This window comes from Zophobas morio, unplaced genomic scaffold, assembly GCF_036711695.1.
Source record: "Zophobas morio isolate AGI-343-1 ecotype UQ-CSIRO unplaced genomic scaffold, CSIRO_AGI_Zmor_V1 ptg000021l, whole genome shotgun sequence".
Lineage (NCBI taxonomy): Eukaryota > Metazoa > Arthropoda > Insecta > Coleoptera > Tenebrionidae > Zophobas > Zophobas morio.
In genome coordinates, this window is record NW_026972126.1 from 27,045,124 (window position 1) to 27,060,869 (window position 15,746).

A 15,746-nucleotide genomic window follows, 5' to 3' on the forward strand; every position below is an offset into this window, starting at 1 on the left:
TTAAGAAAATTCTAGACGATTTTGAAAACAATATTTGCTAAATTTTCCAATTAACTTACTAAATTGGATTAAACTTAATAAGACTAAAAATGATAAAAAACGGTTCATAGTCTAGTAAAATTCCTGCAAACTGAAAAATCTGATATGTGGGGACATCGAGAAATACATATTTAGGACAAATATTTTATTTGATTTTTTCTTGTGGCAATTTTACACACAAGGCTGGACTAAAATCAATGAATGTGTAACAATTAAATCTTGAATTTCGAAATTCCTGCTGATCTTAGATATCAATGCACTGAATAAAGTCGAAGAGCACTCATATAAGTAAAGTGTATGAAATACATACTTTTTTCTACGGCAGACACTTCTATTTCAATTGTAGTAAGCTCAATTCCTGCAGCTTATAGTAGTAGTACTCAAATATAATAAAAAATTAAAGATTATTTTATGAATCCGATGTATTTATAAAAGATTTGCCGGTGCAAAATATTAGATAAAAAACACAAAAACATGACAATTCCGACGATTGTAATTCTGAAATTCCTGCTGTTTCTTGTTTAAGAAAATTCTAGACGATTTTGTAAACAATATTTGCTAAATTTTCCAATTAACTTCCTAATTTGAATTAAACTTAATAAGACTAAAAATTATAAAAAACGGTTCATAGTCTAGTAAAATTCCTGCAAACTGAAAAATGTCTCTTCATCCTTGCAGAAATCTGATATGTGCGGGCATCGGGAAATACATATTTAAGACAAATATTTTATCTGATTTTTTCTTGTGACAATTTTACACACAGGACTGGACAAAATCTCAATGGATGTGTTACAATTAAATCCTGAATTTCGAAATTCCTGCTGATCTTAGATATCAATGCACTAAATAAAGTCGAAGAGGACTCATATGAGTAAAGTGCATGAAATACATACTTTTTTCTACGGCAGACACTTCTATTTCAATTGTAGTAAGCTCAATTCCTGCAGCTTATAGTATTAGTACTCAAATATGATAAAAAATTAAAGATTATTTTATGAATCCGGTGTATTAATAAAAGAGTTGCCGCTGCAAAATATTAGATAAAAAACACAAAAACATGACAATTCCAACGATTGTAATTCTGAAATTCCTGCTGTTTCTTGTTTAAGAAAATTCTAGGCGATTTTGAAAACAATATTTGCTAAATTTTCCAATTAACTTACTAAACTGGATTAAACTTAATAAGACTAAAAATTATAAAAAACGGTTCATAGTCTAGTAAAATTCCTGCAAACTGAAAAATCTGATATGTGCGGGCATCGAGAAATACATATTTAAGACAAATATTTTATCTGATTTTTTCTTGTGACAATTTTACACACAGGACTGGACAAAATCTCAATGGATGTGTTACAATTAAATCCTGAATTTCGAAATTCCTGCTGATCTTAGATATCAATGCACTAAATAAAGTCGAAGAGGACTGATATGAGTAAAGTGCATGAAATATATAGTTTTTTCTGCGGCAGACACTTATATTTCAATTCTAGTAAGCTCAATTCCTGCAGCTTATAGCATTAGCACTCAAATATGATAAAAAATTAAAGATTATTTTATGAATCCGGTGTATTAATAAAAGAGTTGCCGCTGCAAAATATTAGATAAAAAACACAAAAACATGACAATTCCAACGATTGTAATTCTGAAATTCCTGCTGTTTCTTGTTTAAGAAAATTCTAGGCGATTTTGAAAACAATATTTGCTAAATTTTCCAATTAACTTACTAAACTGGATTAAACTTAATAAGACTAAAAATTATAAAAAACGGTTCATAGTCTAGTAAAATTTCTGCAAACTGAAAAATCTGATATGTGGGGACATCGAGAAATACATATTTAGGACAAATATTTTATCTGATTTTTCCTTGTGACAATTTTACACACAGGACTGGACTAAATATTAATGAATGTGTTACAATTAAATCCTGAATTTCGAAATTCCTGCTGATCTTAGATATCAATGCACTGAATAAAGTCGAAGAGGACTCATATGGGTTAAGTGCATGAAATATACACTTTTTTCTGCGGCAGACACTTCTATTTCAATTGTAGTAAGCTCAATTCCTGCAGCTTATAGTAGTAGTACTCAAATATGATAAAAAATTAAAGATTATTTTATGAATCCGGTGAATTAATAAAAGAGTTGCCGCTACAAAATATTAGATAAGAAAACACAAAAACATGCCAATTCCAACGATTGTAATTCTGAAATTCCTGCTGTTTCTTGTTTAAGAAAATTCTAGACGATTTTGAAAACAATATTTGCTAAATTTTCCAATTAACTTACTAAATTGGATTAAAATTAATAAGACTAAAAATTATAAAAAACGGTTCATAGTCTAGTAAAATTCCTGCAAACTGAAAAATGCCTCTTCATCTTTGCAGAAATCTGATATGTGCGGACATCGAGAAGCACATATTTGGGACAAATATTTTATCTTATTTTTTCTTGTGACAATTTTACACACAGGACTGGACTAAATATTAATGAATGTGTTACAATTAAATCCTGAATTTCGAAATTCCTGCTGATCTTAGATATCAATGCACTGAATAAAGTCGAAGAGGACTGATATGAGTAAAGTGCATGAAATATATACTTTTTTTACGGCAGACACTTATATTTCAATTTTAGTAAGCTCAATTCCTGCAGCTTATAGTAGTAGTACTCAAATATGATAAAAAATTAAAGATTATTTTATGAATCCGGTGTATTAATAAAAAAGTTGCCGCTGCAAAATATTAGATAAAAAACACAAAAACATGACAATTCCAAACATTGTAATTCTGAAATTTCTGCTGTTTCTTGTTTAAGAAAATTCTTGACGATTTTGGAAACAATATTTGCTAAATTTTCCAATTAACTTACTAAATTGGATTAAACTTAATAAGACTAAAAATTTTAAAAAACGGTTCATAGTCTAGTAAAATTCCTGCAAACTGAAAAATGTCTCTTCATCTTTGCAAAAATCTGTATGTGCGGACATCGAGAAATACATATTTAGGACAAATATTTTATCTGATTATTTCTTGTGACAATTTTACACACAGGACTGGACTAAATATTAATAAATGTGTTACAATTAAATCCTGAATTTCGAAATTCCTGCTGATCTTAGATATCAATGCAGTGAATAAAGTCGAGGAGGACTCATATGAGTAAAGTGCATGGAATACATACTTTTTTCTACGGCAGACACTTATATTTCAATTTTAGTAAGCTCAATTCCTGCAGCTCATAATAGGAGTACTCAAATATGATAAAAAATTAAAGATTATTTTTTGAATCCGGTGTATTAACAAAAGAGTTGCCGCTGCAAAATGTTAGATAAAAAACACAAAAACATGACAATTCCGACGATTGTAATTCTGAAATTCCTGCTGTTTCTTGTTTAAGAAAATTCTAGACGATTTTGAAAACAATATTTGCTAAATTTTCCAATTAATTGACTAAACTGGATTAAAATTAATAAGATTAAAAATTATAAAAAACGGTTCACAGTCTAGTAAAATTCCTGCAAACTGAAAAATGTCTCTTCATCTTTGCAAAAATCTGTATGTGCGGACATCGAGAAATACATATTTAGGACAAATATTTTATCTGATTTTTTCTTGTGACAATTTTACACACAGGACTGGACTAAATATTAATGAATATGTTACAATTAAATCCTGAATTTCGAAATTCCTGCTGATCTTAGATATCAATGCACTGAATAAAGTCGAGGAGGACTCATATGAGTAAAGTGCATGGAATATATACTTTTTTCTACGGCAGACACTTATATTTCAATTTTACTAAGCTCAATTCCTGCAGCTTATAGTAGTAGTACTCAAATTTGATAAAAAATTAAAAATTATTTTATGAATGCTGTGTATTAATAAAAGAGTTGCCGCTGCAAAATATTAGATAAAAAACACAAAAACATGACAATTCCAACGATTGTAATTCTGAAATTCCTGCTGTTTCTTGTTTAAGAAAATTCTGGACGATTTTGAAAACAATATTTGCTAAATTTTCCAATTTACTTACTAAAATGGATTAAAATTAATAGGACTGAAAATTATAAAAGTCGGTTCATAGTCTAGTAAAATTCCTGCAAACTGAAAAAATTTATTCTTCTTTGAAGAAATCTGATATATGGCGACATGGAAAAATACATTTTTCGGAACAAATATTTTAGATGTTTGTTACAGTTAAATTCTGCATGTCAGAATTCCTGCTGGTTTTAGATATCAATGCACTGAACAAAGTTGAGGGACCTAAATTTCAATTCTAGTAATGTCAATTCCTGCAGGTTATAGCAGCAGTACAGATTTAAAAAAAAAATATTTAACCTGTGTATTAAATAAAGAGTTGCCGTTCTAAAATACAAAACATGACTATTTCAACCATTTCAATTCTCGAATTCCTGCTGTTTCTTGTTCAGGAAGGTTATAGACGACTGTAAACACAATAAGCTAAATTTTACAATTTACTTACTAAAATGCATTGACAATAATAAGACTGAAAATTAGAAGACTGTTCACAATATGTGAAATTCCTGCAAACTGAAAAATTCATATCCCATTTAGCAGAAATTTAGTATACACCCACTACTTCTTTATAAAATTAATCAATGAAATTCTTGCTGGTTTTAAGTAAGTATATGTGCATCAATATTAATAAGACAAAAATTCCTGCTATAGAAAAAATAATTTCAATCTCCAACAAAACCCCAAATTCGTCCCCAAAAAATCCCATACTCCTTCCCAAACCCCAACTACCTGACGTCTCCTTCCGCACAACCCTCCAAACATGCATCAACGTGCCATATTCCGTCACAATAACATCTCACTTCTCGTTTATTTTTCACACGCACACGACGCCTAACTCCGTCCACATGGTGCATGTCACCCGAGCCACCCGAACGCTTAAAACTCCCATCAAACGTCAGCCTTTCCATTTTTTCCGGCTGCGGTGGGTCTCTTTGTCTCGCTACCCTCGCAGCCTGCATGTACCCATACTTTTCCGCCATTTAACACAATTAAGAACCTCCGAATCCGGCGGCACCGCCTTTGAAATGTATCCACAAAGCCCATCCTGCTCTTGAAATTTTACGGTGTTTACGTTGGCAGCTCGCATCGGGCCGTCGTAATTTTTATATCGCCCGCCGCTGGTGGCCTGCGGCGGGCGGCGGCGGGAAATTTTCGAAAACGACGCAGCAGGAATTTCCTGGGGGGAGCTTTATGGCGCAAACCGCAAAAATCGAGCTCTTAAGCTTATTATTATTTTTGTGTTCAAGTCTTGACAAGGATTCGACGATGATTGAAATATTATGTACAAGTTTTGTTATAAAATTCCTGCTGCGTAAACTAATAACGCGGAAGTTGAAAATTCCTGCTGCCATTACCTGAAATGGAATCCCTCCTCCAGTTTTTTTCACCGCAACCGCTGGTGCATCCCACGGAGTCTATTGTAATGATCTTGAATTGATGTAAATGAAGTATCCTCAGCAGGATAGTTGGAAAAGGGTCCGAACACGCGCAGATGAGCTGGTTCTAATTAATTAATCAACCAATTCAATTCATTAATTCAGCTGTAGAGCTCTTGCGAATTTAGGCAAATTCTCGTGATGAATATTCACTCCCGTTCCACTCCACTTTTTCCTAATCCCCCAAAGCTAGAAGAATAGTCTTATCTCCACAAAAAACCCGAACTTCCATCACCTCACATTTTGTCTATTTTTTCAAGTAATAACAAAGAACCCTCAGTTATCTCTGTCGACGTAAAAATCAAATTCCTGCCGCACTCGAAACCCCGAATTCCTGCAGCTCTTAGACACAACACCGAGTTATTTAAGGTGAAGAATGCGCCAGTAAATAAGACGCCGTTTTCCCCTTATCTCGGGCGCAACAGGTGAAAAAAGGTCCAAGACTCCGTCCTATAATTAAACTTTTTCTCCTGCAGCGAAAACCTTTCAGCGAGGGTCGCAAGTGTCTCGTTTCTCACCCCAGACCGCCAATCTAATACTTGTCAGCAGGAAAGTGTCCAGCTGTCGTGGCGGAGATCTCGTCCTGCTACACTCCGTCACCTCCTGCTGATACCAACTGCTGCAGACGTTAATTAATATATACTCGCAGGAAATGTAATTATTTCGTGCGAAACGTTTCCTGCCGTAATTATTTTACATGGTTGATTATGTGTCGCAGCTATTGTGTAATTTTAATGCTGTTTATTACGGGGGGCCTGATTAAAGCGGAATATTCTGGCGCTGACAGAGTGACGTGGGGCGGCGGGCGGGGGCGGCGGTGTGTTTTTAGGGGGAGGCGCAGCTGAGATTCCTGCTTTTGTATATATTTTTTTACAATGATACAATGAGCACTAAATAAACTGAAAGTAATAATTAAAATAAGCCCTGTGAGAATTTTCAGCAGGAATTTGGTTTCTAACGAATACCGTTTTCGTGCTTGTTGTTTTAATATTTTTAACTCAGCGTTTTAATCTGTAATAAATTTGAAGGGAAAAGTTCTACCTTTTGCTTTAAATTCCAAATCAAGTGCCACTACACAAAAAGGAATTCCTGCTACTTTGTGCTTGATCCCCGAGACAAAATTATTTTATACAGTAAAATTCCAGCGATTTTCCAAAAATATTTTTTAAGCATTCAGTTACTTCCTGCTGAATATAATAGTGTCACTAGTAAAATTTGTCCTGCAAAAACATCCAGCAGGAATTTTCTTTGAAACAATTAAACTTTTCTTGATTTTATTTTAAACTTAGATCTTTAATCTGCAATAATTGACCGAATTCCTGCAACTTATTTTTCAAAATTATATTACTATTCTATAAAATCATTTTCTAAATATCGAATTTTCGATTTTTTTTAACTGAATATAATGGTGCTAAAACTAAATAAAATAAAAGTAATAATTAAAATTAGCCCTGCGAGGATATCCAGCAGGAATTCCGTTTCTACTCAATACCGTTTTTTTTGTTATAATTTTTTCTAACTCAGCTCTTTAATCTGCGATCTGCTACCACATTAAAGAGAATTACTGCTACTTATATTTTGAAAAACTCTACATATTGGAAAAACTTACTTTCTGTGTTGGAGGTCCGAGACGAAATTATTTTATACAGTAAAATTCCTGGTATTTACTTCCTGCTGAATATAATTGTGCTTGTCGTCACTAAAATAAAAGTGAAAAATAATAATTTAAAATAGTTCTTCGAGAACATCTAGCAGGAATTTTCTTTAAACAATTAAACTTTTCTTAATTTTATTTTAAATTTAGATCTTTAATCTGCAATAATTGACCGAATTCCTGCAGTTTATTTTTCAAAATTAGGTAGGAACATTTCAAAATTAGGTACAACAGAATTCCTGCTATTCTATGAAAACATTTTTCTAAACATCGAATTTTCGATTTTCGATTTTTTTTTACTGAATATAATGGTGCTAAAACTAAATAAAATAAAAGTAATAATTAAAATTAGTCCTGCGAGGATATCCAGCAGGAATTCTGATTCTACCAAATACCGATTTCTTGTTTTAATTTTTTCTAATTCAGCTCTTTAATCTGAAATCTACTACCACATTAAATAGAATTCCTGCAACTTATTTTTTGAAAAACTCTACATATTGGAAAAAACAACTTTCTGTGTTTGAGATCCGAGACGAAAGTATTTTATAGAGTAAAATTTCTGCTATTTAGTCACTAAAATAAAAATAAAAAATAATAATTTAAAATAGTTCTTCCAGAACATCCAGCAGGAATTTTCTTTCAAACAATTAAACTTTTGTTGATTTATTTTAAACTTAGATTTTTAATTTGCAATAATTAACCGACTTCCTGCAACTCATTTTTCAAAATTAGGTACGCATATGAAAAAAATAATTTCCTGTAGTGGGACTGTGTGACGAAATTATTTTATAGATCAGAATTCCTGCTATTCTGTAAAAAAACATTTTTCTAAACATCGAATTTTCGAATTTTTTCAACTGAATATAATGGTGCTAAAACTAAATGAAATAAAAGTAATAATTAAAATTAGTCCTGCGAGGATATCCAGCAGGAATTCCGTTTCTACCAAATACCGTTTTCTTGTTTTAATTTTTTCTAACTCAGCTCTTTAATCTGCAATCTGCTACCACTTTAAAGGGAATTCCTGCAACCTATTTTTTGAAAATCTCTAGATATTGGAAAAAATAACTTTCTGTGTTTGAGATCCGAGACGAAATTATTTAATAGAACAAAATTCCTACTATTTTATAAAAATATTTGTTGAGCATTTAGTTACTTCCAGCTGAGTATAATTGTGCTTGTCGTCACTAAAATAAAAATGAAAAATAATAATTTAAAACAGTTTTTCGAGAACATCCAGCAGGAATTTTCTTTGAAATAATTCTACTTTTCTTGATTTTATTTTAAACTTAGATCTTTAATCTGCAATATTTGACCGAATTCCTGCAACTTATTTTTCAAAATTAGGTACACATATGAAAAAATAATTTCCTGTATTGGGACTGCGTGACGAAATTATTTTCTAGAGCAGAATTCCTGCTATTCTATAAAAACATTTTTCTAAACATCGAATTTTCGAATTTTTTCAACTGAACATAATGGTCCTAAAACTAAATAAAACAAATGTAATAATTAAAATTAGTCTTTCGAGGATATCCAGCAGGAATTCCGTTTCTACCAAATACCGTGTTCTTGTTTTAATCTTTTCTAACTCAACTCTTTAATTTGCGATCTGCTGCCACATTAAAGGGAATTACTGCTACTTATTTTTTGAAAATCTCTACATATTGGAAAAAATTAATTTCTGTGTTTGAGATCCGAGACGAAATTATTTTAATAGAGTAAAATTCCTGCTATTTTATAAAACTATTTGTTGAGCATTCAGTTACTTCGTGTTGCGTATAATAGTGCCTGCAGTAAAACTGAAAAATAATAATTTAAAATAGTTCTTCGAGAACATTCAGCAGGAATTTTCTTTGAAATAATTCTACTTTTCTTGATTTTATTTTAAACTTAGATCTTTAATCTACAATAATTGACCGAATTCCTGCAATTTCAAATTAGGTACACATAAAAAAATAATTTGCTGTATTGGGACTGCGTGGCGAAATTATTTTATAGAACAGAATTCCTGCTATTCTATAAAAACATTTTTCTAAAAATCGAATTTTCGAATTTTTTCAACTGAAAATAATGGTGCTAAAAAAATTCAGTTTCTACCAAATACCGTTTTCTTGTTTAAATAAAGCATGAAATGGAATTCCTGCAACTTATTTTTTTTAAATGGTTGAGACGAATTTATTTTATAAAGCAAAATTCCTGCTATTCTATAAAAATAAGTTTATAAACATCCAACTATGTACATATATGTAAGTATATATTGATGCCAATACTAAATAAAATACAAGTAATAATTAAAATTAATCCTGCGAGGATATCCAGCAGGAATTTTGTTTCAACCCAATACTGTTTTCTTGTTTTAATATCTTTAACTCGGTTCTTTGATTTGCAATAAATTTGTATGAAAAATCTTTGTGTGATTGAAGTCCGAGACGAAATAATTTTATACAGTTGAATTCCTGCTATCTTAAAAAAATATTTTCTTAAGAACCCAATTACTTCCTGGTGACTATTATGGTGCCACTACTAAATAAAAAAAAGAGAAATAAAAATTAAACTAGTCATACAGGAAGATCCGGCAGGAATTTTCTTGCAAACAAATAGAATTTTTTTGATTTTATCTTAAATTTAGATCTTTAATCCTCAATAAATGACCGAATTCCTGCAACTTATTTTTCGAAATTAGGTATGCGTACGAAAACATAGGTTTCTGTGTTTGGACCGTGTGACGAAATTATTTTATAGAGCAAAATTCCTGCTATTCTATAAAAATAAGTTTATAAACATCCAACTATGTACATATATGTAAGTATAAATTTATGCCAGTAAAAAATAAAATACAAGTAATAATTAAAATTAATCTTGCGAGGATATCCAGCAGGAATTTTTTTCTACCCAATACGGATTCCTTGTTTTAATCTTTTGAACTCGGTTCTTTGATTTGCAATAAACTTGAATGAAAAATCTTTCTGTGATTGAAGTCCGAGACGAAATAATTTTATACTGTTAAATTCCTCTAAATCTTATAAAAATATTTTCTTAAGAATCCAATTACTTCCTGGTGAGTATTATGGTGTCTTTAGTAAATAGAATAAAGCAAATAAAAAAAATTTTGAAATAAAAATTAAAATTAGCCCTACGGGAATATCCAGCAGGAATTTTCTTTAGAGCAAATATTTTTTTTTGGTTTTATTTTAAGCTTAGATTTTTAATCCTCAATAAATGACCGAATTCCTGAAACTTATTTTTCTCGAAATTAGGAGTGCGTACGGAGAAATAGATTTATGTGTTTGGACCGTGTGACGAAATTATTTTATAGAGCTAGATTCCTGCTATAAATAAGTTTATAAACATCCAATTATGTACAACTCTATATATTGATGTCGGTACTAAATAAAATACACGTAATAATTTAAATAAATTCTGCGAGGATATTCAGCAGGAATTTTGTTGTGTGACGAAATTATTTTATAGAGCAAAATTCCTGCTATTCTATAAAAGCATTTTTCTAAACATCGAATTACTTCCTGCTGAGTATAATGGTGCCAGTGGTGAGTAAAACAAAAATGCAAAATAATAATTTAAATTAGCCCTACGAGAATATCCAGCAGGAATTTTCTTCAAAACAAAAACCTACAGTTTTCTTGAAATCCGCAATTCCTGTAAACTAATTAGGTATGCTTACGAAAAAATAGGTTTCTGTGTTTGGAGCGAGTGACAAAAATATTTTATAAACCGAAATTCCTGCTATTTTGTAAACCAACATTCCTGCTATTTTACAAACCGAAATTCCTGCTATTTTGTAAACCAAAATTCCTGCTATTTTACAAACCGAAATTCCTGCTATTTTATAAACCAAAATTCCTGCTATTTTACAAACTGAAATTCCTGCTATTTTATAAACCAAAATTCCTGCTAGTCTATAAAAATATTTTTCTAAGCATTCAGTTTGTTCAGCTGAAATATAATGATGCGAGAACTCAATAAATTAAAAATAATAATTAAAATTAGCTCTGCAGGAATTCTGTTTCTAACGAAAACCGTTTTCTTGTTTTAATATTTTTAACTCAGCTCTTTAGCCTTTAATAATTTTGCTTTAAATGGTAAATCAAGTGCTACCAAAATAAGGAAATTCCTGCAACTTATTTTTTGAAGGACCTGTCATATTGGAAAAAATAATTTTCTGTTAAATCCGGGACGAAATTATTTTATGGAGCAAAATTCGTGCTATTTTATAAAAAATATTGTCATAAGCATCCAATTACTTCCTGCTGAATATAATGGTGTCACTAGTAAATGAAATAAAAATAAAAAATAATAATTAAAATTAGTCCTACAAGACCATCCAGCAGGAATTTTATTTAAAACAAATATCGTTTTCGCGACCCAATTTCTGCAACTTATTTTTCAAAATTAGGTATACATACGATAAAATAGCTTTCTGTGTTTGAACTGAGTTAGAAAATTTTTCTATGAAGCAAAATTCCTGCTATTTTATAAAAATATTTTTCTAAACATCCAATTTGTTCAGCTGGATACAATGGTGCGAGTACTAAATGAAATAAAAGTAAGAATTCAAATTAGCCCTCCGAGAATATCCAGCAGGAATCAGCAGGAATTTTAATTTTTCTTTAACTTAAATTTGAAGGGAAAAATTCTACCTTTGTTCTTTTTGCTTTACATGGTAAATCAAGTGGTACCACACAAAAGGGAATTCCTGCAACTTATTTTTGAATATTTTTACATATTGGAAAAAACAGTTTTCTGTGTTGACGTCCGAGACGAAATTATTTTATATCTACGGTTAAATTCCTGCTGTCTTATATAAATATTTTCCTAAGTATCCAATTACCTCCTGCTAGGAAAAATGGTGCTGCTAGTAAATAAATTAATAATTAAAATTATCCCAATGAGAACATCCAGCAGGAATTTTGTTGACATCCAGCAAGAATTTTGTTTCGAATATATAAATACAAATTTCTGTTTTAATATATTAACAACCAAATTTTGAGCATCAAAATTATTTTATAGAGCAAAATTTCTGCTATTCTATAAAAATGTTTTTCTGGAGAGTTGCAAGAAATAAATCAAATAAAAATAATAATTAAAGTTAGCCCTACGAGGATATCCAGCAGGAATTCTGTTTCTATCGAATACCGTATTCTTCTTGTTTTAATATTTCAACTCAATTTTTTACTGTGTAATAAATTGGCAGGGAAAACGTCAAAACTTTTTGATTTAAATTGTAAATCAAGTGCCACCATATAGAAGGGAATTCCTGCAATTTCTATTTTGAAGTCCCTACATATTAGAAAAAAATAATTTTCTGTGTTTGAAACGAAATTATTTTATATAGTAAAATTCCTGCTTTTATTTAAAAATTTTATGTAAGCATCATTATTATCCTGCTGAGGCTCTACGAAAACATCTAGCAGGATTTTTTTTTGTAATGACTGCAGTTTTCTTGTTTTTACTTTTTAACTTAGATCTTTAATTTGCAGTAAATTTTAAATTGCAAATCAGGGTCCACCATATATATATGCCCGAATTCCTGCTACTTTATTAAAATATTTTTTAAAACATTCAATTCCTGTGTCCTGCTGGGCAAAATGGTGCCAGCAGTAAATAAAATAATAATTAAAAATGTCCGACCAGGATATCCAGCTGGAATTTTGTTGACATTCAGCAGGAATTTTGTTTCAAATAAATACCACTAACAAAGTTTACATTTAAATGTGGAGGCCAGTAGTAGAAGTGTTAAAACATATAACAACCAAATTTTGAGCGTTAAAAGTGCACATTTGAGCAGGATTTCAACCTTCACAAAAACCAGGACCTTCATCTCACCCAGCACGAAAATCTCAAAAACCCCAACCCATCAAACATGATATCCTGCAGGACAACTAATCCCATGTACGTGTTTAGAAGGGCCTCTCGGTATGTACACGCGATCCCGCTCGCAAGTGTATCCTTTTAAGGTTGAAGCGAACTAATATTGCAGCAAGTTTGTAGCAATTCAGAACAAACTGGCACAAAGTTTTGCCAAGTTGCTATCTGGCGTACAAGTCTTGCGGTTTCTTAATGCTCCACACGACGGCTGCTGCCAGGAGCTCTATGATTTATACTGCACACACCCCATCCAGCCCTTTTTTCCCGCTTTTTACCGGATCTCCCAAACTTACTCCAGCGTAACCCGCCCTTATCGTTTTTTTTTTTTTTCTCAAATTCAGTACCTCGTTGTTCTTGTTTCCTCAGATCTCCGGAGCCCCCGACAACCTTAGAGCAGGACAGTACTCAGTTTTAATATAGTGCTTTCTCTTTTAGGGCAGCAGCAGCAATTTCATTTCGCTTTCGGCCAGCGGCCCTTTCCTTTCGCCGCATCGGACCCTTTGTCGGGCTTCAGGATGCCGCCAATCGGAAACTGCAACAGTAAGTCCGGTATTTATTAGTTTTTGCTCCTCCTTCAAAAACGGCAAAAACGCGATCCGGTCGAACCGAGTCCGGGATGCGGCTGAGCGCTAAATACTTTGCATTCAAATCATTTAGTTTGTTTGCATTTCTGTTTACAGCTGTAATGAATGAGTTTTTGTTTTCATTCGGAGTGCTTTTCCCGGTGGAATAATAAAAGGGGTGGCCGGAAATGAGATCGTAAGATTTAGTGGATTCTGTTTGGATGCGTCCGCCCCCGCGCCGCCGCCACACTCGCGGCGAATTATAATTAAAAACAATTAGGAAAAAAGCGGCGGCATGATTAAATTAGCGCCGGAGCCAGGCTGGAGAGTGACAGCGGGGTGGATTTTTTCAAGGATTGGGGCGGAAAATCCGGTCTGGGGAGATTTCAACACCTTTTTGGTTTGGTTGAGTTCCAGTCGAAATTTGAAGCTCAAAATTTTAACATTAGGTGAAAAAAATTTAGTTAAGGAGTCTGAAGGTGTGTCTGTGGTTTCAAAAAACATTCTACATTTGTTTCATAATAAGTGAGTCTTTTGCATTTTTTTTAAACTTAACAAAGTAGTTTTTACATAAACACAATTTTTTTTGTTTCGATTTGTAATTTTCCGTTTCGGTTTTTTATTTTCTTAATTTTTCATTTATTCGATTTTTCAATACTTTAATTTTATAATTTTTCATTTTTTCGTTCCTTCAAATTTTAGATTTTGCAATTTTTTGTTTCTTAATTTTTTTTTTATTTTCTTTTTTTTTTGTTTCTTTGATTTTACGACAGTTCCGGTTTTCATTTTAAAATTTTCCAGTTTTTCGCTTTTACAAATTTTGGATGTTTTTCCGTTGTTTTTAGCTTTTCGTTTCTTCTATTTTTCCATTTACGATTTTCCAATTTTTTATTTTTTGTTTCTTCAAAATTTAAATTTTGCCATTTTTCGATTTAAAATTCCTCGAGTTTTTAATTTTATATCAAACTGACATCCACACCACAGGAGAAACATACGTAAAATTTAACAAAATTTATTTCAAAAAATGAGGCTGAAGATGAAGACAGTTAGTCAACGAAACATGTCCCCATATCAAACAATCAGAATTACATCTGTGGAGTTTAGACTTACTTTTGTACAATTCCTAACTTTTTAATTTTTCAATTTTTCGGTTTTTAATTTTTCATTTCGTCAAATTTACGATTTGAAATTTTTTCTTACGGTTTTCTATTTTCTTTATTTCTATAATCTTTCGATTTTTCAATCTTATCATTTTTGTTTTTTACAATTTCAATATTTTAATTTTTTTTGGTTTCTTCCATTTTACAACAGTTAGTGTTTTCATTTATAAATTTTTCAGTTTTTCGATTTTACAAATTTTGGGTGCTTCACTTTTAGATTTTGTAATTTTTCAGGTTTTTGGGTTTTTCTATTTTTCATTTCTTCAATTTTTCGATTTGCAATTTTTCGTTTTCTTTACTTTTTCATTTATTCGATTTTTCAGTATTTCGATTTTATCTTTTTTTTTCAATTTTACTTCTCCAGTTTTTCCATCTGCGATTTTTAAATTTTTCATTGTCTTGTTTCTTCAAATTTTAAATTTGGCAACTTTTCGATTTAAAATTCCTCGAGTTTTCAATTTTTAATTTATCAATTTTTCGGTTTTTTAAATTTTTGATTTCGTCAAATTCTCCATTTGAAATTTTTCCTTTTGGTTTTTCCTCTATTTTTACAATTTTTCGATTTTTCAATGTTTTTAACATTTTTTGTTTTTTACAAATTCAATTTCTTCAATTTTTCGTTTCTTAAATTTTTTGATTTTATATTTTATTTTGGTTTCTTTCATTTTACGACAAATTGGGTTATTATTTTTAAAATTTTCAGTTTTTCGTTACACATTTTGGGTGTTTCACTTTTTAGAGTTTGAAATTTTTCAAGTTTTCGATAATTCAAATTTTCATTACTTCAATTTTTCGATTTGCAATTTTTCGTTTCAGTTTTTCATTTTTTCAATTTTTCATTTATTCGTTTCAATTTTATAATTTTTTGTTTTTTCAAGTTAATTTTTTCAGATTTTCGTTTCTTCACTTTTTCGTTTGCGATTTTTCAATTTTTTCATTTTTTTTTGTTTCTTCTAATTTTAGATTTT

At 30.9% G+C, this 15,746-nt stretch overlaps 1 protein-coding gene across 2 annotated transcripts in view; it reads left to right on the plus strand.

The window, feature by feature from the left end:
* Positions 1 to 15,746, plus strand: part of LOC135132291 (runt-related transcription factor 3) — a 46,266-nt gene that overhangs the window by 15,103 nt on the left and 15,417 nt on the right. Inside the window, exon 3 of one of the 2 annotated variants that reach the window (XM_064060329.1) lies at positions 13,476 to 13,595. In XM_064060329.1, coding sequence (XP_063916399.1) covers positions 13,476 to 13,595 — 120 coding nt within the window. The remainder of the gene's footprint in view (positions 1 to 13,475; positions 13,596 to 15,746) is intronic. The other variant, XM_064060330.1, reaches the window with a different exon arrangement.